This window comes from Stylophora pistillata, chromosome 12 (genome assembly GCF_964205215.1).
Source record: "Stylophora pistillata chromosome 12, jaStyPist1.2, whole genome shotgun sequence".
Taxonomy (NCBI): domain Eukaryota; kingdom Metazoa; phylum Cnidaria; class Anthozoa; order Scleractinia; family Pocilloporidae; genus Stylophora; species Stylophora pistillata.
In genome coordinates, this window is record NC_142530.1 from 4,305,001 (window position 1) to 4,325,086 (window position 20,086).

At 38.8% G+C, this 20,086-nt stretch overlaps 1 protein-coding gene across 1 annotated transcript in view; it reads right to left on the reverse strand.

Annotated features, from left to right (window-relative positions):
- Nucleotides 1-19,823, reverse strand: part of LOC111325945 (general transcription and DNA repair factor IIH helicase/translocase subunit XPB-like) — a 25,702-nt gene extending 5,879 nt beyond the window's left edge. The window contains exons 1-35 of the mRNA XM_022929866.2: nt 19,648-19,823; nt 19,351-19,385; nt 18,375-18,420; nt 17,221-17,273; nt 17,005-17,079; nt 16,601-16,681; nt 16,135-16,169; nt 15,756-15,801; nt 15,217-15,291; nt 14,965-15,039; nt 13,884-14,015; nt 12,376-12,426; nt 12,156-12,239; nt 11,948-12,003; nt 11,448-11,519; nt 10,654-10,693; nt 10,178-10,244; nt 9,627-9,701; nt 8,829-8,857; nt 8,500-8,572; nt 8,283-8,353; nt 8,027-8,075; nt 7,473-7,517; nt 7,290-7,354; nt 7,017-7,109; nt 5,916-5,981; nt 5,141-5,182; nt 4,801-4,823; nt 4,615-4,686; nt 4,103-4,199; nt 3,518-3,565; nt 3,375-3,404; nt 2,952-2,991; nt 2,035-2,084; nt 1,385-1,453 (exon numbers count right to left, since the gene is read on the reverse strand). Of these exons, the coding sequence (XP_022785601.2) occupies nt 1,385-1,453; nt 2,035-2,084; nt 2,952-2,991; nt 3,375-3,404; nt 3,518-3,565; nt 4,103-4,199; nt 4,615-4,686; nt 4,801-4,823; nt 5,141-5,182; nt 5,916-5,981; nt 7,017-7,109; nt 7,290-7,354; nt 7,473-7,517; nt 8,027-8,075; nt 8,283-8,353; nt 8,500-8,572; nt 8,829-8,857; nt 9,627-9,701; nt 10,178-10,244; nt 10,654-10,693; nt 11,448-11,519; nt 11,948-12,003; nt 12,156-12,239; nt 12,376-12,426; nt 13,884-14,015; nt 14,965-15,039; nt 15,217-15,291; nt 15,756-15,801; nt 16,135-16,169; nt 16,601-16,681; nt 17,005-17,079; nt 17,221-17,273; nt 18,375-18,420; nt 19,351-19,385; nt 19,648-19,678 (2,091 nt within the window). The 5' untranslated portion in view covers nt 19,679-19,823. The remainder of the gene's footprint in view (nt 1-1,384; nt 1,454-2,034; nt 2,085-2,951; nt 2,992-3,374; nt 3,405-3,517; nt 3,566-4,102; nt 4,200-4,614; nt 4,687-4,800; nt 4,824-5,140; nt 5,183-5,915; nt 5,982-7,016; nt 7,110-7,289; nt 7,355-7,472; nt 7,518-8,026; nt 8,076-8,282; nt 8,354-8,499; nt 8,573-8,828; nt 8,858-9,626; nt 9,702-10,177; nt 10,245-10,653; nt 10,694-11,447; nt 11,520-11,947; nt 12,004-12,155; nt 12,240-12,375; nt 12,427-13,883; nt 14,016-14,964; nt 15,040-15,216; nt 15,292-15,755; nt 15,802-16,134; nt 16,170-16,600; nt 16,682-17,004; nt 17,080-17,220; nt 17,274-18,374; nt 18,421-19,350; nt 19,386-19,647) is intronic.
- Nucleotides 19,824-20,086: the final 263 nt, after the last annotated feature.

A 20,086-nucleotide genomic window follows, 5' to 3' on the forward strand; every position in this document is an offset into this window, starting at 1 on the left:
ATGGTAGTTTATCAATTTTCTTGTGCGGGATGTAATTCCGTTATATTGGCGAAACTAGTCGCCACTTCTCTACTAGGATAAAGGAGCACACGAAAAGCGATAAAAACTCGTATATTTTTAAGCATTTTAACATATCTCCTTCTTGTAAGAACAAATACTCCCTTTCTTGCTTTAGTATTCTGGATTCTGCTAACAACTCAATTGATTTAAAACTCAAAGAAGCTTTTTATATAAATAAGATCAAACCTGAACTTAACAAACAATTACAGCATTATAATACTTTTCTAGCGTTTTAGTTCACTCCTTTGATGTTTGGTGTAACGTTGTAATTAGTACCCGCTTTTGTATTACATCATACTGTAAATATTTTATTCATCTACTTGTCTGTTATATAATTACTCACGTTCTGTTACTCATTGATTGAAGATGGCATAAGCATGCCGAAACATGTCTCTCAAAAAAAGTTGTCTGTTTCTTACAAAAAAAAAATTATTGGAAAAGACCCATATAAAATTAAGTTAAGAAGTTGAAAGCGGTGTGGGCCTAATGACGTATCCTGATCTACCGTGACTAGCTGTGGCTCGGCCGTGGAAGGTCTGGGTACGAGACCAGGTGCTATTCAAGCAACTTCTTAACAAACTTTTCGAGGTTCGACTAACATTCCTCGTGGGTTATTAAGAGGACAAATCTATATGGAATATGGTCTATAACTTTCATAAAATAGTTATAAGTGTATCAGTACAATAAACGTCAAGTGTTTGAGCAATCAGCGCGCTTAGTATCTAGGCTATTTCTTAAAATTACGACAAATTGGCTCTTGATTGTACAGACTCCTGTAAAGTACCAAGTTTCTAAGGACAACTATTCCTTGACGACGTTTCACTCGCAAAGCTTTCGTTGTCGGTTTACACGGAATGATATGAAAATATTTCCAATGAGACACTTCTTGAGGACTTTGTTTTTTAGCCTTTCATGTTCTTCAACAAAGTTTATCAGGCAGCGGAAGATTATGATTTGAATGAGTTCTAGTCTCAAGAACAAGTTACGCTTGTCTCAGTCATGACTCATCTGCTCTCGTTGAGTGCGGAAAAACAAAACATGACAAGTCTTTCCTTGACAACATCGCCTCACCACAAACTGACTCACTAGATTTTGAGCAAAAAGAGTGCCCATGACGAAACTTTTTAAAATATTTTGGATGACTTCACGGGGACATTTGACACTGACACTAAAAAGGGGTCATGGAGATTTATTTTTAAGCAAAATTTTATTAACAAGTGTCCTGGAAAAGTTTCTGGGGTAATACTCACTGGGGTCAGATATCACTAGTTTATTGTCAATGCGGTTTTACTGCTTAAATATGTCGCGCTGAGAATGGGCTTACCTTAAAGCTATACCCTTGATTTACCAAAAAGCGCTGACGCTTTGCGGAATAAAACATTTCTTCAGTGTCCTGTGAGATCAACAGAGGAGTTTAAGCATTTAATTCCGTTTAACAAAATCAGGTTCGACACCTTTGCTGTAACCATTTTCTTGAAGGTAAGATTTACGTTCTGTTTCATCTAGATCGTATAAACTGTACAATTAGGCAGCTGGCAGTTCGGTGGTGTAATTAGAAGGGAGTTTCGTCTTGGGTCAGTTTTCTCGCTGTAAATTTTCTTTCGGTAATTGTCTTACATCGCTACAACTTAGAGAAAAAGTCAGCAATAAGAAAACCGTGAATTTTTCTTGTAACATTTTTTCTTGGGAAGTTTATAAGCAAGCCTCACTTTCATGTGCTTGACCCAGGTTCCTTACTCACGTCCAAACACACCGAACGTTGGACATGGCTCAGAAACGGCTGACCATGCGCAGTGAGCGCTTCACGACCGTCGCGCCATGACTACCGCTGACCATTGAAGTTTACGAGTGAAACAAAATGGGGCTTACGGAATTCTAAAAAGTTTCAGTCCTTTCAACATAAAAAGAGTTTCATTTCGTGCCATCAGAAAGCGTGTGTTTATCTCATGAGGCATCGTCAAACAAATTAGTTACCGTAGATACAAGGGTGTAAAAGAATGCGTTGTACTCTTCAGCTGCCATGTCTGCGAAAAAGAGAAAGGGGAGAAAAACGTGTCAATGCTGGATGGCGCAATTTTTTATTGAGTACGAGAATCTGAATCTGGGCAGGAGCTCATCGACGGGAGCCTCTATCTCCACTGATTCCTTGAGTGACCCTTTTCCGAGTAGATTTACTTTTAGAACGCCCTTTAACCGCAAAAAGTATCATATTTCCTCGAGTCAAGGGCCCGTGTACAGCCGCCCCCTACCCTCCAAAACAAAATCGGGTAGGGTAGGGTAGGAGGCGGTAGTACACAGGCTACGAGTCAACTGCGAATCACTAAAAAAGGATTTCCGCTGCCCGATGTACGACAGCGGATGTTTGACGTAAAACTATAGGTTTGACATTGATTGGGTCTTAGTATTCGAAACGTCCTCTGGGAGGCTTTTTAGAATAGATCTTAGTCGGGATTCGTTCTGACGAAGAGATAACGACCGAAACGTCAGCTTTGAAACTCTTTACGGTGGCCAATTTACAATATCAACTCAGTTGATAAAACCAATTTATCTTGTTATAATCGGGAAAGGGTTGACACCAAGGGCTTAAAATGGGAGACAGACTCTTATCGATGGGCTCCTGATCTAGGATCTGGTTTAATTTTGCCTTACGAGGCTCTGTGATTTTCCGCTGCACTGATTTGCCTCGGTGAAAACACTGATTTATACCATACAATTGAAAAGCGGTCTTCAGTTCATAGGCGTAACTATAAACTGCTTTCCCGAAACGTAGATACTACACGGAAAAAGGGGCATGTCGTTCAACAAATTCTTTAAGTTGATATCACAAGACCATGTAAGGCAAAGGCTAAAAACCAAGAGATTAAGTGTGCGAGATACAAACTCACAAATACCTTTCTTTGCCCGGAGAATTCTTCCGAGACGTTGAGCTTCCTGTTAAAAAACATCACAAAAATGATGTTGCAGACAGATATAACTGAGCGACTCACTCGACCTTAACAGTATTCCACAAAGGGGTGGAGGTTTTATAGTGTGTGCGTGTGTGTGTGTGCGTGCGTGTGTGCGTGTGTGTGTGTGTGTGTGTGTGTGTGCGTGCGTGTGTGTGTGTGTGTGGGTGTGCGTGTGTGTCAAGGTTCTGCAATATTCTTATGATGATTCCCCCTCATTTGTATCCGTTTACTATAGTCCCCCCCCTCTATAACCATACGCTGTTGGCGACGACTGATCCTCTATATATTCCCCATGAAATCATAAAGGACTCCCCCCCCCAAAAAAAATAAAAAAATAAAAGAAAAAAAAAAGTCCTGGTCCCTTACCTGCCTCCTTGAACCACCATGCGAAGAAATCTAAAAAGAAGAGAAATCACAGTTTCAAATGTCATTTTATCTTGAGAAATAGAGTTTCAGCCCCTCGAATTGAACCTGCCAGGGTTCCACAACAATGTTGAAGGTAAGTATACCTGAATTAACACATTTGCCTCGGGGAGATCGAAGGAGTTATCTCCAACCTGGAAAAGACGAGATACAATCCAGTTTTATTTATCTCTAAGAAACAAACCTCAGTTATGACCAGAAATGAAGGTAAGAGCGAAAACGGCGATTTGGGCAAACGAATGAAGGCTGATAGTTTCTAAAGAAACTGTTTGGGGCTGCGTCGGTGGGGGTAACAAAACAATTTGGATATATCAACAAAGTTGAAATGGTAAATCGGCCACCGTAACGATTACAAAAGCTGACGTTTCGAGCGTTAGCCCTTCGTCATTCGCTCCGACGAAGGGCTTAACGCTCGAAACGTCTGCTTTTGTAATCGTAACGGTGGCCGATTTGGGCAAACGTTTGCCAAGGACTTTAGCGAAGGATCGCTAATGGAAAATATGGGAAATTAGGAAAAAAATGCTAGAAGTGATTGAAGAAGTATCCAAGTCTGTTTGTCAGAGGTGCCGGGAGGTTTCTATTTCACATTACATTTTCAAATTCAGGGACACGGAGAAAAATAAATTTTCAAATTTTCATTCGTAAAAATCGTAAAATCAAATTCTTCTTACCTTGGATATAAAAATTGTGTTCACCAAAGGATTATGTTGAAAGTTCTGTAGGATTTGCATCCGTTCTCCCTGGTGAGTTGGTCCATAGATAAACGGCCTGAAATAAGGGAAAGAGGAACCCAACAAGATAACATAAGCTGATAGAGCGTGTTAAATGCCGTGGCGAAATTTTGACGAGCTGACGTTTCGAGCGTTCACCCTACGTCCAACTTGATCTAATGCGGAAATTTAACTCTCCTAAGGTCATTCTTTTTAATTCATAACCGTACGGCTGATTTTCTATACTTATCAACTAATAGTTCAGAGATAGCCGACCAATTATTAAACTTTCCATCGACGCAACAGAAACTAAAGACCTCGATTGATTTTGTTTTGCCTTGCGCCCTGCCCGTGGGTATTCTGTCTGTCTGCCTGCCAGCCTACATGTCAATCTAATGTTCTCTTCGTCTTGCACCACCCCTATAAGGGCGCTAGAAAGGTATAATGTACCCATCTGTCATTACAATACTCACTTTTTAAGTTTCTCGGCGTATTTCTTGAGCGCAAACACGTTGTCGGAGAAAACAATAACTTTATCGTTCCGTCTAAGAGTAAGAGGTACAAAATACATCAACCAATCACGGAAAAAACTTATAATTCAGGCTAACTATTCTTGGCATGACAAGAATATTCACTTTTGATCCAAGTCTTAAGCTCACCTTTCGTGAAAACGAATCAGAAACTGCGAAGGGGAAAGAAAGAAAAAAGTTTAAATATCAAAAGGATAACATAAAAATAAAGGGGTCGGAAAAGAATGCTATTTTAAGAGGATATTTTTCTATCGGCCACGCAGCTGGAACTTTATATTTCTCGCCCTTTGAGTCAATACTCTTCCCCAAAGAAGCGACTTAGAAGTTTCTTCGTTGTGCTAACAAACTCAAGCTTGACAAGCCAAGGTTGTTTTTATTTTCACTTTCTTGAAAAGCGGAGAAAATAAGTTGGATTTCACCATAGTGTATTATTCACCATAGTGTATTATTCACCATAATCTTATCCTACCTCACAAGACCGGAACTTGTTTGGATTCATGACATACAATAACTGAAAAAAAAAAGACGAATGAATTAAGGGGGGAAGTTTCTAAGTTGAAATTGTAAATTGGCCACCGTAAAGAGTTAAAAAGCTGACGTTTCGAGCGTTAACCCTTTGTCAGAACGAATGTCGAAGAGCTAACGCTCGAAACGTCAGCTCGAAACGTAAATTGGCCACTCTGATGGTGGCCAATTTACAATTTCAACTTAGTTCATAAAACCAAAATTACCTTTAAAAAAATGACAGTTGAGTAAAACCCTTCAGCCCCCGAAGAGTGATTAGTATTTAATTTCTCCTTAAAAATTAATAATGACAGTAGAGGAAGTGATCACCAACCGAAAAAAGGAATTGATTGTTAGACAAATCCTCCTTGTCAACAACTTAGGAAATGTTTACCGATCAGTGTAAAGAACACGCACACTGATGATAGGGTTGAAAGGGTTAACAACTAGACGCGAAGCAAACAAATTAGCATCAAGCATTCGGGTATTGAGCAATTAACACTGAGAGGAAGATCTCTCCATGTAACTTGCGCGGAAGAAATCGTGAACCCGTCAACAAGATTGGAAAAATTACATATGTTAAATACACACAATCGAAGCAGCTTTCGGGACCAATAACCTACCACTTTACTGGCCTTACTTTTGAACGAGATGGATTCAGAACATAAGTGCATCCTATGGACGTTTTGAAAACGATACAATTCATTCAAATCAGCACAGCCACTTTTCCACTTTCATACCTTCCTCTTTCTTGTCCTTATATTGAGGTACTCTCGATAAAACTCGGGTGTCATTGGGCACCATACCTGATTACACAAATAGTGTTAAAATCATTGTAAATTTAATTTTAATAATAGTAATAATAATAATAATAATAATAATAATAATAATAATAAAAAGGGTGTTTTAAGACAAAAGAAAACTATCCGTCTCTAGTATTAAAAGAAACAAGTTAAGAAGGAAAAAACCTCGTATTCCTAAAAGAACAAGGATTAATTCGGGCAGGCACTAATATTTTAGATCTGTAAATCCGAGTCAACAAAGTCTAGCTGCCGTCTTCTGGATCTTGGATCTTGATTTTTCAATTAAAAAAAATTAAAAATAAAAAAAATTTATGATAGTATTGATAATAATCATAGCGGGGCTCCCACGCGCGCGATGCGCGCGTAGGGCAGAGCCCCATACCCATGGAATATGGTCAACCTCCTTTCGTTTGGTTGTCATGTGACTCACCAAGCGTACGTACGTACGTACATGCCTTCAGATTGCACGGGTATGGTAGGGGAGACTATCAAAACGAAGGAAGGGGTGTCTCGGACGAGTCTTGGCAAATGCACATCTTTTATGTTATCATTAATATTACGAACTTGGGAGCTCGCTTTTAGGCTTGGCTAAATCTATATATTATGAATCTTAATAATAACATTAACAATAACGGAGATTAAGCAGTCGACATTCCAGGAGGTGGCTCTTCTTGTCCAATTTGCGGAGGGAGGGAAACCGAGGGACTCGAAGGAAAACTGGAGGACCCGGAGGGAAACTGGAAGACCCTAAGGGAAACCGGAGGACCTGAAGGGAAATCGAAGGACCCGCAGGGAAACCGGAGGACTCGCAGGGAAACCGGAGGACCCGGAGGGAAACCGAAGGACCTGGAGAAAAACCTTCGGAGCAAGGACGAGACCCAACAACAAACTCGACCCCCTTGTGACGCCAGGTCCGGTTATCGAACCCAGGCCACTGTGGTGGGAGGCGAGCGTTCTCACCACCCCACCAACCTCGCTTACCATAAAGGACCTGAATAAATTTACAGGTAAAAGCACAGCAGCAGGAAAAACAGATACCTCCGCACACTGTACTCGTGCAATAAATCCATTGTTCTGTAGTTCCATCCAGTTGGCCTCATAAAGTTTGGGTCCAATGAGGAAGTTCAAATCCTACAGAGAGGATTAGAGAAGAAAGATCTCAATTATTCTTGGACACAACGATAATCAGCGCATCCAAAAATCACGCCTGAAAACAGCCTCTCTATTCATTACGTTACTAAATCTCTTAACTTATGTTCCAGTGAGAAGACTGGAAACGAGAATAGCGGAGGGTCTTGGGCAAATACAAACCTGAATCTTATCGTCTTCTCGCACCAGAGTTGCTGTGAGTCCCAGTTTACAATGCGCTTGAACAACTATTGGGAAACACAGGTCAAGATTTTAACGGTTAGGCCATTACCTAGCTCTTGCATAAACTTGTCTGTTGAAGTGTAGTTGTTTAATACAGAATTTGTGGCAATGTTTCAACCATACCTGTCAAAACTCTTCTGAACTGCTTGGCGGGAATGGTGTGTACCTCTTAGGAGAGCACAAAAAGGAAAAATGGATACGTAAAGAAAGACTTTATAATAATTGTAATTGCGTAACCATTCTAGAGGAATCGTCTATTGAGTGTTGAAAGTAATGAACGATTTCATTGGTTTCCCAATTCCCTTCGTTATGCTCCGTAATTGGTCCAAAAAAACTTTTGCCAACCTCTCAGCCAATCAGGTGTGAGACTGAAACCAATCACGAGTTGACCGCTGTCGTCTTCGCGCGCTTTTTTATTTAGGTATTTTGCTTGTTTTGTCGGAATTTGAGTTCTCAGACGATGGCTTCTTTGGATTCCCCATAATCCCACTAGTCGTTTTAGCTTACGACACTCGATTTAAAATGCATTCTTCACTGAACACTTTTAGATAGAATGTCATGAATCCTAAAACAGACCTAAGAGAGCCGTCCAAAAAAACAGGAAACGAGGGTTATTCAAGGCATGACAGGTTTTTGTCTTGCATCACGGAGGATATTCGGAAATGTGGAACACTCACCGTCTAAAATCATTAATCCCCATTCTTGTGTTTGCATGAAATTCATGACCTGCCAAAGGAAAAAAAAAAAAACAGCTGTTTATAAACCTGCCTCCTTCGCAGTAATCGTTGGGCAAAACGCTCTTCGCGTAACGTATAGCTGGCCGACGTCGACGTTAGAGGAGGCGACGCACCTTGGTTCGAAAATGAAAGCAGAGATACCAGAGAGAACGCCTTACCCACAGACCTTTACAAGCCATATCGAAACGATACTAACCTCCCCAGCTTCCCAAGATCTTTTCCCCGTGAACGACACCATAGAATACGTAGATATTGCAATATTACAATCTGTTAAGAAATAAAGTGTGAGAGTTAGGTACATATGTTTATAGAGGGGTATACGTCTTCACTTTTAGTGTCAGTTATGACACTTGTGGGTAGAAGCCAAGTCATTTCCTACTTGTAAAACCTCTCCAATCATAGCAGATACGTACTGACAGGTTTATCTTTGGCGTCTGAGGTAAAACGGCAGATTGTACGATCATCAATGGTTGACCACATCTTGAACTAGAGCGAAAAAAAAAAATAACAAATGGAGAAACAGTGAATACGAGGGGCGAGATGCCTAGAACATAACGGGAATTAAAGATGTTACAGGAATGGCCCCAAGGTTTAAGAGGCCGTCTTGAGCCATAATGAAGGGTTTTTTCTCGGAGTAAATGTCTCGTTCACAAGGATAATACTATTGCACCGTTAGACCTCTGTGCCTGAATTGTTATGAGTGCTAATTCTCATACTAGTGTTATCATATAACGAGCCAAACCTGTGTTCTCCATTGTTCTACTGCGACACCTTCAAGGAAATGAAGAAATATATCATTTACTACGTACAATAGTGACAGAGAACACTGGAGATTCAGAGGTTGTGAATATTTAATTTTATTTAATTTTTAATTTTTTAAATTTTAAATTTATTAGCTTCGCCGACAGGCAGGGACTCCGCAACAGCTTACGCCAATTACTGCGGGCCCAGTAAAAAGGCCAGACTACTTCACAGTAATCTCGTGAGTGGGTGTTCTTTAACGTCCCCTGCCTAACCACTGAATTAACTAATTAATAGATGCAGAAGACGGGACCAACGGTTTATTCGTCCTTATCCGAGAAGACTAAAAGGTCTATCCATTTCTTGATATTACAGAAAGGTAGCATATTCCCCTCTCCTCCTCAAAACCTCTTTTAAAAAAAAAAAAAGATCTCAAAAAAACACGTAAAGGAATCTAGCCGATCAAAAACTGGCCACTTCTTTTGACCACAAATTTGCTTAGTCAAGCGAGGTAGCTCGGAAAGAGCACGAGAGAAAAAGCGCTTAGCAGATGCAAGGGAATAAGCACCGAGAGAGCGAGAAATAAAGCGCAGAGCCGGCTCTCTCATATCACGTTCGTGTTCGTAGAATCTCAAGCAGTTGTTATTTCACCTAATATGCTCTGGACGATAATCAGAGAATTAATAGGTCTGCGAGCAAATTATGTAATTGGCGCTAGAGTATTGAATAGGGAATGTGAACTAGCGCAGCACTTACCTGAAGTACAAAGTACAAGGCATCGTTTTCTCACTGTACATACCTGAGGTACAAAGTACAAGGCATCGTTTTCTCACTGTACATGCAGCCGTTACTCCTACAAGGGTTTTCCCAGCTCCTGTTTATACAAACAAGAACGTCGTGAAACGAAGAAGCACTGCGCCTCTGTCATACAACTTGCTGTTGAAGTTGAAGTTTATTTATTTGTTTAAGCAGGTTGATTAATTGGCAGCTGTAATAGCTGATATGGACCTGCTGTCCTAACCCACCCATCCCACCCCATGGGAGGACATACATCACACAGTAATCTCGTGTGTGGGAAATTAACGTCACCTGTCCCAACCCTGCAGGAGACGGGACCTCCATTTATTCGTCCCTATCCGAGAAGACTAAAATATCTAACCATTTCTTGATGTTATAGAAAGGTAGCAAATTCTTCTCAATTATTTTAAGACCTTGAGTGTTGGTCCGGCCGGGGCTCGAACCCTCGACCTCCCGCACCACAGTCCAGCGCTCTATCCATTGAGCTAACCGGGAGGCGGTTAGCCTCAATGTCTTTCTTTGGCAGTGTTTTTAATATACTTTGAACCTCACCACATGGTAGAACAATGACACCAGATCTGGCTCTTCCGTTACCAAACATCTTCCGAAGGCTTTTTTCCTAACGAGAAAAAAAAAAAAGAAAAAAAAAAAGACACCGGTATTACTAACGACACTATGACCGTCTCAGATGGAGGAGGATTGGATACCAGAGGAACAAGACCTGAACGACTAGTACAATATATCAATAATATTGGCACTGGAAGTAAGGACGAAAAAGGGGGAGATGAAAAACTACATCGGAGACACGCGGTGAAATAAAGTGATTCTAATTAGCCAGGGTACACAAATGAGTACAGTGACTTAAAATACAAAGGAGTGTTGTGGAAATAGCAGCAAAGGTGTTGGTGTACTCCGTAAAGTATCCTGTGTTATGAGGGAACAAAAGTGTCAACTACGACTTTGCAAACGATCTCAACAATTCAGACATGCACAGGTAGAGCAAATGAAACAAATAAAAGTCACCATACCTGATATGGCCTTAAAACTGTAGTTGGCTTGAGGTCTATGCTGTCAGAGAAAAAGTTCAAAATACTTCAATTTAATGAAACTTGTTTATACTGTAGTTGTCAATTTACCGATGGATGGTTCAAAACTAGCCACACAACTGCAGCGTTTATTCTAGAAATTGGGAGCCATTTGACGCTTAACGATCATCATTATTTATCACGGGGGGGGGAGGGGAGAGGAGAAGATTTTTCGGGGAGGGATCACATGGTTTTCAGTGGGAACGGAGATGGGATTAGTAGTCCCCAGCATGTATAAAGGGGGACTATATAAAAATGGCTGCTAATTAACTGCCAATGACGGGATCATAAGAATATTGCAGAGCCTTTGCAAGAATAAGGCACATTTATCGTGACACAACTAAAATCCTCCGACCTGAATTCTATGCAAAGAATCCCGCAAAGCTGTACTTTACATTATTACACGACTCGGGCAGTCAGAGGGCCAATAACTAAAACCAACCAATCAAAATGCATATCCGGTCAATATTCTCTCAGTATTGGACCGGGCACTGTCCCGAATGGTCCCGAATGATACCGCACTTGTGTCCCTTTGAAGTTCAGTCGTATAATAAATCTCTTATTAACCAAGTTTGCTCGAGACCGTACTGGAAGAATATCGGCCCTCGGTCTTTTTTGTACGGACCTCGCTGCGCTCGTTCCGTTCTGTCAAGACCTCGGGCCGATATTCTCCCAGTGCGGCCCTCGCGCTTGGTTAATAAGATATATATAAACCCTGAATTGATAGTGTCACCTACTTCAGATCAGGATTGACAGCGTCATTTTTAAAGTCATATTCTGCCAGTAAAGGATAGTCCAGTTCAATGCACCTGAAAAGAGACAGTTTACGAAATGATTACACATTATAGTTAGGAGCTTCTTCTCGGGGAAATGGAAAGAGTTTTCTTTAGCTGGATCTACAGGTTTCTGTATGGAAGACAGAGTGGCCTGTTAGTTCACGTGCAAGGCTCCAGAAGGAGAGGCCTGGGTCGAGTCCTCGCCAGGTCTCAGTGTTATGGCAAGATGGGATGGGGGAGAGAGCTAAAGTAGACAAGTATTCAACTCAGGAGGGGTACCATTACAGAGTAACTTCACTGCCGAAATGAGCCAGTTTTTCTGCAAAAATTAACTTGCATGCAGTTGTCAATAAAGTTTGGAGGGCAGAGAGGCAGAAGTTTTTGAAGTTAGAGACATTAGGAGTAGGTTTGGCCCTCCACAGAGATAAACCTGTACGGATTTTAAGGTGAAAAATGCTTACTTTCTCTGCAATGTTTCAATGTGTTCTTGAGCCACTTCAAAAGAGTACGTTTGACTCTATAGAAAGAGATGGCACAACAATCAGGTTAACAAAAAAAACAAAACTTGCAGTGAGCAATAAAAAAATTGATATACCCTTGAGGTCACCCAAGCAGGTTTTCAAAGTTTCTTTTCCTCAAACAAAAACAAACATAAGGTTCTTTACCAACCTCTTCTTCGTCTTCATCCTGATCTATTCTCTCAATATAATCTGAAATGTCCGTTGGAATGGACGTCCCTTCTGTAGTCTGATCCTGAGGAATTTGGGTAAATTTTCTTTGATCATGATATTTTATATGTTATAAACTACAAGAGAACCAGTTGAAAAGTTATGTGCAAAAGCAAAAGGTCATCTTGTCATTTTTCATATTTTCAAGGAACATTAATCACCTGTTCTGTTGCTTGTGATGAGTCTCCATTAGATTCTTGTGGTTTATTCAACTGTTTTAAATCAGAAAAGTAAGTAGATGGGAATGAAGGTGTTAGTAGCTTATAACATCTAAATGGCAGAATAATTGTACACACCCTCTACAAATACAATGTAAACCAAAACATACCTATCAATATTTGCAGTGTGACACTATTTGCTAGAAAAGAATAATTATTGTACCCACAAAAATTATTAATTATTGGCATTTGGAAGATTAAAATCAGACACTAGGGTCAAAAAGCAGACTCTCATGTCTAACATGCGAGACTTGTGTCTAAAATCAGACACTAGTGCCTAGAATTGAACACTAGTGTCTAAAATTAGACATTAGCATCTATAACTGGATGCTCGTTTCTAAAATCAGAAGCTATTTTAACAAGGCCAAAAAGTCTTTTCAATATACCAGTATGCCTTGAAATACCAAGATACATCAAAACGGTTACAATTCTACCTTGCTAACTAAACCTTTAAACTCCCAGAAGTGATTAGCGAGTAACTAGGGAACTTTAGCATCACGTTTACGGCAAACGGCGAACCTGAGGTCACGTGACCACCGCTTTGCCGTCACGTTTGCAGTTTGCGGTTCCAGTTTCGACGGGAAGAAGGCGCACCAGCCGTAAGTGACTTACGGGAAGGTTTCTTGGCCACTTAACGAAACCAACTTACGTTTGACACTTTTAGTAAGAATTTTCTACCATTTTTGAATCCAAATGTCGGTTTTTTGTGATTAAAAAAGCAATGTATTTGACATGATTTAAATGGAAGAAAGCCGAGTGGCGAAAGAACTTGAAAACAAAATGGCGGCTCGAAGTTCCTAAACATGTGCATTTAAAGAAGCACAGTTATGGAGTTCTGTATCAATGTATGCCTTCTTCCATTTCTAGAAAATGCCTTTTAGATAGCCAAACACTTGCCAAGAGGTGATGCTGGCGACCGAAGTGGCTCAGCGAAGGCCAAAATGTCCCGCTGATTATAAGGAAATTCCGAGGGTACTTTCCCCTTTTTTTTCGGAAGACAAAAAACCCGTCGTGCTCTCAGGGCAAGCTTGTAGAGAAAGGATGAATGACCTTATCTCAAAATACCTTGAAGAAGATAAAAAGGCTCTTAAAAGGTAGGCTCTTAAAAGGTAGGCTTTTCCCGCCAAAAGACGTCAACGCCATGCTAAATTCAATTTTGGTAACGACGGCAAACGGGAAACCTCAAACCGCTAGCAGCCGTTTGCCGTTTGCAGTAAACGCGATGCTAAAGCTCCCTACTTTTTCCTATGATATCCATACATTATCCACCAAATAGGTGATGAGAATACTAAAACTTATCTCATAGTTGTTATCTCGATCTTAAACCAAATTCTTATTTTAAATTTACAAGAAAATATGCAGAAACTAGAGGGGAGAGTTTACAATTACATCCTGGGAGTTAAAGGGCCAAGCATTTGGTACAAGTGCCTTTCTGGTTTCTTTTTATCCACCTTCAATGACGACTTTCCGCTCACAGTAGATTTAACCAGCTGGTCCTCTCCTGTGCCCAGTTCCATGTCTTCATCTGTTCGTTTTCTACATTCTTGAATCTGTGAGTCTCTGAGAAGATGCTGAAGGACTTCCTATTTGAAAACAAATAATTATAACTCAAGTAAACTTGGGCTAATGGTTTAAGAATAAATCAGCTGCAGATCCTTGAAATAAGAAAATTTTTTAATTTTCAACAGTGCTTTTTTTTTTTCTAGATTTTAAGTTTACTTATTCTTTGGAGGCCCCACCTGAAAACCAACTAGAGTGACGGAGGTCTCTTCTTAAAATATGTATCTTATTAATATTATAAAAAATATTATCATAATTACTATTACTACTATTATTATCAAAATAGAGAGGGTAAGCCTCTAAATTAAGGGGGTACACCCCTGAAATGATCTTAATTAAGGGGGAGGGGAGGGTGAGCTTCAACACCCCTTCCCTTCCTCCTTGAAACTAGGTGTCACCTTCACATATACTGGGGAGATCCAAGGTTGCTTGGTCAAGACATTAGGGAGTTTAAAAAAGGACGACGGTGACGCTGTGGACAATGTCGCTTAAAAAATAAACTTATATTTTACCTACGAGTCCCGCGACACTCTAAAGTCATTTAGTTTGTTTCTCACGGTCAAAACTATCTCAAAACTGAAATTAGAACACAGCCTTAGATAAGAAAAAGAAATTTCAAAATCAGTGATCGTCATTCACGTTCTCCAGACAACGCAAAGTTGGGTCATTTCATGCTACTGTTTTGCAGAGAGCGCAAAGAAATCTACAAAGATTTATAACGCATGTGCACAGCCATTGTTATGCTGATTAAACCTTTTGTTTGGTGACGTTCCCGTTGCCGTTGCCGTCGTAGTTTTCTTAAACTCCCTAATGAGCAACTTCCAAAACTCTTGGCACAAAATTGTAAGTCCATATTTGAACCAATGCTTTCATACACATCATCATTGGGACAGAGCTGGGACTTTCTAATCATACCCTTGACCAACTGTTCTGCATGAGGAGTGGTTCCAGTCTTTAAGAATATTTACTTACTGGATGGCTACTCTCCACAAAGTATCTGTTGTGTTTCAGCACCAACTTCACTTTTCCATAGCTCAGTGTGCACAACTAAAGGCACAAACAAAGAAGACAAGGAAACAAAGGAGCTGAACAATAAAAAGAGGTAAACTACAAAATCATCATAAATAAATTTATCCAGGAATTAAATGTTGACACATTTGTGTTTGCATCACTGTACACTCTTATTCATTGAATTTTTTGTTGAATACAGCCACTCATGTTTACCTTTATAAACTGGATTATTCCATCAGGGATGGTAGTTTTGCTGAGTCGTCTTAAATATTCAATGATATCACTCGTCTAAAAAAGAGAGAGAATAGTGTCAGTGTTTCTCCTGTCATTATGATAGAGAATTTTGAAGTGATGTCAATCACTGATTACAAAAAATATACTTTCAACTTTTATTTGTAACCTGTTAAATGTATTGTAACCTTTTTGAGCAAAGGGTAGGAACATTGTTTTTCATTTGAGATGAATACAAATTATAGGTCATGATACAAAAGACATCGCAAGAAAAAACAAACAAATGAGAAAAGGGAGGTGAGAAAAAAGATAGCAAATATGCTATACAAACAAATTTACAAACATTCCTTATTTAAGCACCAATTCATTAACTAGGGAATTTTACAAAGTTCAACAATTATACTGGTTCTTTTCTAATTTACCCACTAGGATAGAAAACAGGACATCTATACAAATGTGAGTCCCTCACCTGTACATGTTCAAAACAGTGTACATTTAAGTCTTAAGACAACAATCCTCACCTGAAGACCAACAGAGACAGCAGCGTAGAGAGAATACGCCGTCAACCTTTAAGAAAAACAGTGTAACAAAAATTGATTCATATTATCCTAAGTATCTTGAATGCACAATTAAAAAGACATCATATCAAAACACCTAAAACAAAGATGATCACAATTTTTCTTTCTTGAGAATAGTTTATTAATTTTATAACAAATCAAAACACAATGAAAAGAAAGGAATGCCAAAAAATACATAAACTGGGTTAAATCATTTTAAACTAAATGATACCATAAAGAGCAAATCACAATTTATGCAATAATTTGAATTAATAAATTAATATTAATTAAAATTAATTACAATAATAATGATAATTATAATAATTTAATTTAATGAATTTACCTGTATTCGTGAATGTGTTCTGGTCTGCAGACCGGCTGTTTATACAAACAGTTTTGAGAAAAAAAATTATTTTATCATTGAAAATCTCACGGACTAAATTACCATTATGATATTTATTTATTAAATGATGTCAAGTGGATAAAAAAAAATAATAATAATTGACCACTTTCATAAATGGCTGCCGGATTAATATTCTTTTGGTTAAATTTAAATTAGCCTTTCTGGCCTCACTTGAGACAATGTATTCTTTTGAATTTTGTACTGGAGAACGAGGCCAGAAAGGCTATTTTAAATTTAAACAAAAGAATATTAATCCAGCAGCCATTTATGAAAGTGGTCTATACACGATAAAATAAAAATCTAATCTTTCCACACTACCATCGTGGTATGGCAACAATATTTTCAAATAACTAGTGGGCACTTCAATCAAGCCTTTAAAGTTCATTGTATAATTATCACAACCTACCTCAGAAATGGCTATAAGGAAATCGTGGGCATGTTTGTACACAGGTGAGAAAGATTCCAGAAAAATATGGCCATCAGGAGCCTGATAGGAGAAAAAAAAAAAGTTTCTTTTAGTTTTGTTGATTTGTTTTGCTGTTTTTTTTTTGTTGGCAAATTCAATGATCAAGTCACGAGTGAAAATGAAAAAAATAAGACTTTAAGGTGACCAGGAAGCGCATGAGAGACCAAATGGATTTTAAATGATGGGAGCAATGTTCCTCTACTAATATTGTTACTGACAGTGTTTGTTTAAATTGTTCAGTAGTAAAGAAATATATTTTCATTATTTCTAGATTGTCTAACGATAGTTACTTAAGACTGATAATTAAAAAAAACCTGTTATGCAAGAAATGACTTTCTACTCACCACCCATAGAGGTCTAGAGGAATGATCTGCTTTAAGTTCTATCAGCTTACGATAATCTTTGGCTCCAAACTCATCCTTGTAACAATCATAATTATAATGAATTCATTAAGGATTTTCATAAACAACCAAATTTACAACATCAATCAGCAGTCCTGTATTCAAATTCATGTCAGGATTATATATCAAATAACAATTATATTTTATTCCTAAACTCACTTCATTTGCCTGATCATTCACTGCCGCAGAGGACGACTTTGGTGCGACCTCACCTGAAATTCCATTCATTACACGTCACCATTGGGTATTCCATAAACTTGTTGATGCTTTTAATACCATAACATCAATATGCATTTTCTCCTTACTGTTCTTTATACATTTCCTTAAGTGCTGACAAGGAGAATTGGCTCAACAATTAAGAGCCTCAATCTTTACTCATTGATCAGGTCCCTTATTCTCATTACCTTAATGCAAGGGCGTAGCCAGGGGGGTCCTAGGGTTCCCGTGAACCCCCCTTGGTAGGTCTTCTCTAGAGCAAACAACCTACCATATTCAGGTGGCAAAAACACCATGACAATATCTCGGCCATAAAAGCCACTGATATGGGCCTTCATGCCACGATAATACAACTGAGCCTGCTGATACACGTGGGAGAGAAGCAGTGTAAATGGTAAGTAGCCTCTGTGACCCCCCCCCCTTTGAAAAATCCTGGCTACGCCCCTGGAATGTTTAATTCAGGGTTGATATTGTAAGGAGAAATAAGATGTTGGTCACCCTTGCAGCTCACAGGTCAAAGAAAGTTATGAGTTAACCAAGATCAGGGATTTCAATTAGAGCCGGGTAGCAGGTGTATCTACCTGCTGGTAATTCACTTGCTACTTGTTTGCAGCCTGTATCCAAAACATCACAATAAATTCCTAACATCTGATTCTCTTCAAATTGGTTTTCACTAAGGAACAACTAAGCAACATAATATAGCATAGACCCTAAAATGAAAAATTAATCTTCTGGGGCCAGTTGTTTGGGGACTGATTAGTGCTAACCCAAGGTCAAACTTTTTAATCAGGGTTTAATTTCTTTGTTCCTTTGTCCAAGTAGCCTTTTGGGGATAATTTACTCTATTCTTTTTATTTAAAGCATCTAATCTCCAAATTGCAGACGAAAATAACTGCACTGAATTTTCCTTTAAAGCTTTCAGATTTGAGATCAGATTTCACACTAACCATGGGTTATCTTAACCCAGCTTTGAACAAACTAACCCAGTGGACTAAAGCTTCTAAATTTCCAAAGAGACTTGTTTAACTGGACTGTTGTGAAACTCAGATGGTTATTTTAGGCATGTACAATTTCACTGTAAAAGGAAATTTACATACCGTCATCGAGAGACTCATCATCTACATACTCTTCCTCTTCATCAACCTAATTATTAGTAATATAATAAGTGTTCATTAATTACATTGGGGCTCCATTTTTTCCACAGTACATTTATTGTAAATTATTAAAAACTGGATCATTGGATAATACAGTTCAAGACTTTTTATTGGCTTAGCCTTTATGGTATAGGAGCCAATATACCATAATCTGCAGATATGGTAAGCGTGTGCATCAGCTTAAAATTAAAAGGGAGCCATAAAACAACAAACTAATTGCATAATCGCGAGAAGCAAACACCAAAATGACCTGCTATTCGAAGCAGGGCTGTAAGCACATGGAGTCCCTGCCCCTAACCCTGGGCCACCCCAAACATCAACTCCTTGAGAAAACCGCTGGCCAGTATTGTTTCAAGTTTAACTTAGCCTATATTACATTTAGCCACATCTAAGAAATTTAATAATCTTTAATAACTTAATTTAACGCTTTTAATAAAATAATTATTCCTCTCATGCTTGTTGGATATGAGATGATTATAGCCAACCTGGCACTATGCACCATGTTGGCTATCTATCATCTCATATCCAATGTGCGCTCATGGAATAATTGTCAATTATACTTATGCGAGGTTCCAGAATTTTGCAATCTCCCTGACCCTTTGATGCCAGTACATGGCAGCAGGAATAAATTAAGGAGAATTTAAAATCCTTTGATTCCTAAGATGGGACTGTTAATTCTCCCCTATGGCTGTTACAAATTTCCTTGCTAATTAGTTATGAGAATTTAGTGTTAGATCAAGGTAACAACCTTTAGCTCTTGTACCAAAATTGTGTAATTACAAGTTGTCTGAAATGAGACATTCCCATGTCAAATCTTAAAACCCTTAGGCTTGTCTGCATCTTAAGAATGGATTTTGCCAATACTTTCTGATAATTTGAAATATGAAAAGTAAGTTTATGGTATTCTTTAACATGATACCTTGTTTCTCTTTGCCTTTCTTGATGTTTTTGAAGCTGTAACGTCAGACAGACAAGATAATGACATGAGTGATAATCACAACAGTAAATGCTCCCTGTCAATCTAAATAATATTTCTAATAATTACGGACAGAACTGATTAAAAATATCTAACTGGGTCATTCTTGTTTGAAAATTTTCCTGAAGCGCTTTTATTTAAGCCTTGAAATTGACGAGAGCATATTTAGTGAAGAAAACACTAACCCAACCATGACACTCATCTACATTTGACTGTAGCACTGCAGGGCACACTACTTACAGTCCGTAGTTTTTCGTTTTTGGCTCTTCATTTCGATCCTTAAACCATCTATTTCGCCCTAAATAGTATATCACGCCATAGAATTACTCAATCGCTGTCGTCCTGGGTCTTCAATGTACGGGTTTAGGACAGAACAATTTATAGCCAGAACTCTATCACCTATCGACTTTCTAACCTTGCGGAATTCAACCAGGCAACTCTTTCAGAACCAAAAGGACTGGACACAAAATCCCGGGCTCCTAAACAAATTTCCCAGCCTATAGCTACCCCTGGGGCAGTGGGATATTATTTTTATTATTCTATTTTTATCTATTTATCTATCTATCTATTTTTAAATGATAAAGAAACCTGTACAAACCTATATAAAAAAAAAAACTATAGAATACCGACACCAATTTGAATCGCTTTGCTTTTTTTCTCTGTTAACTTCTCTTTTATT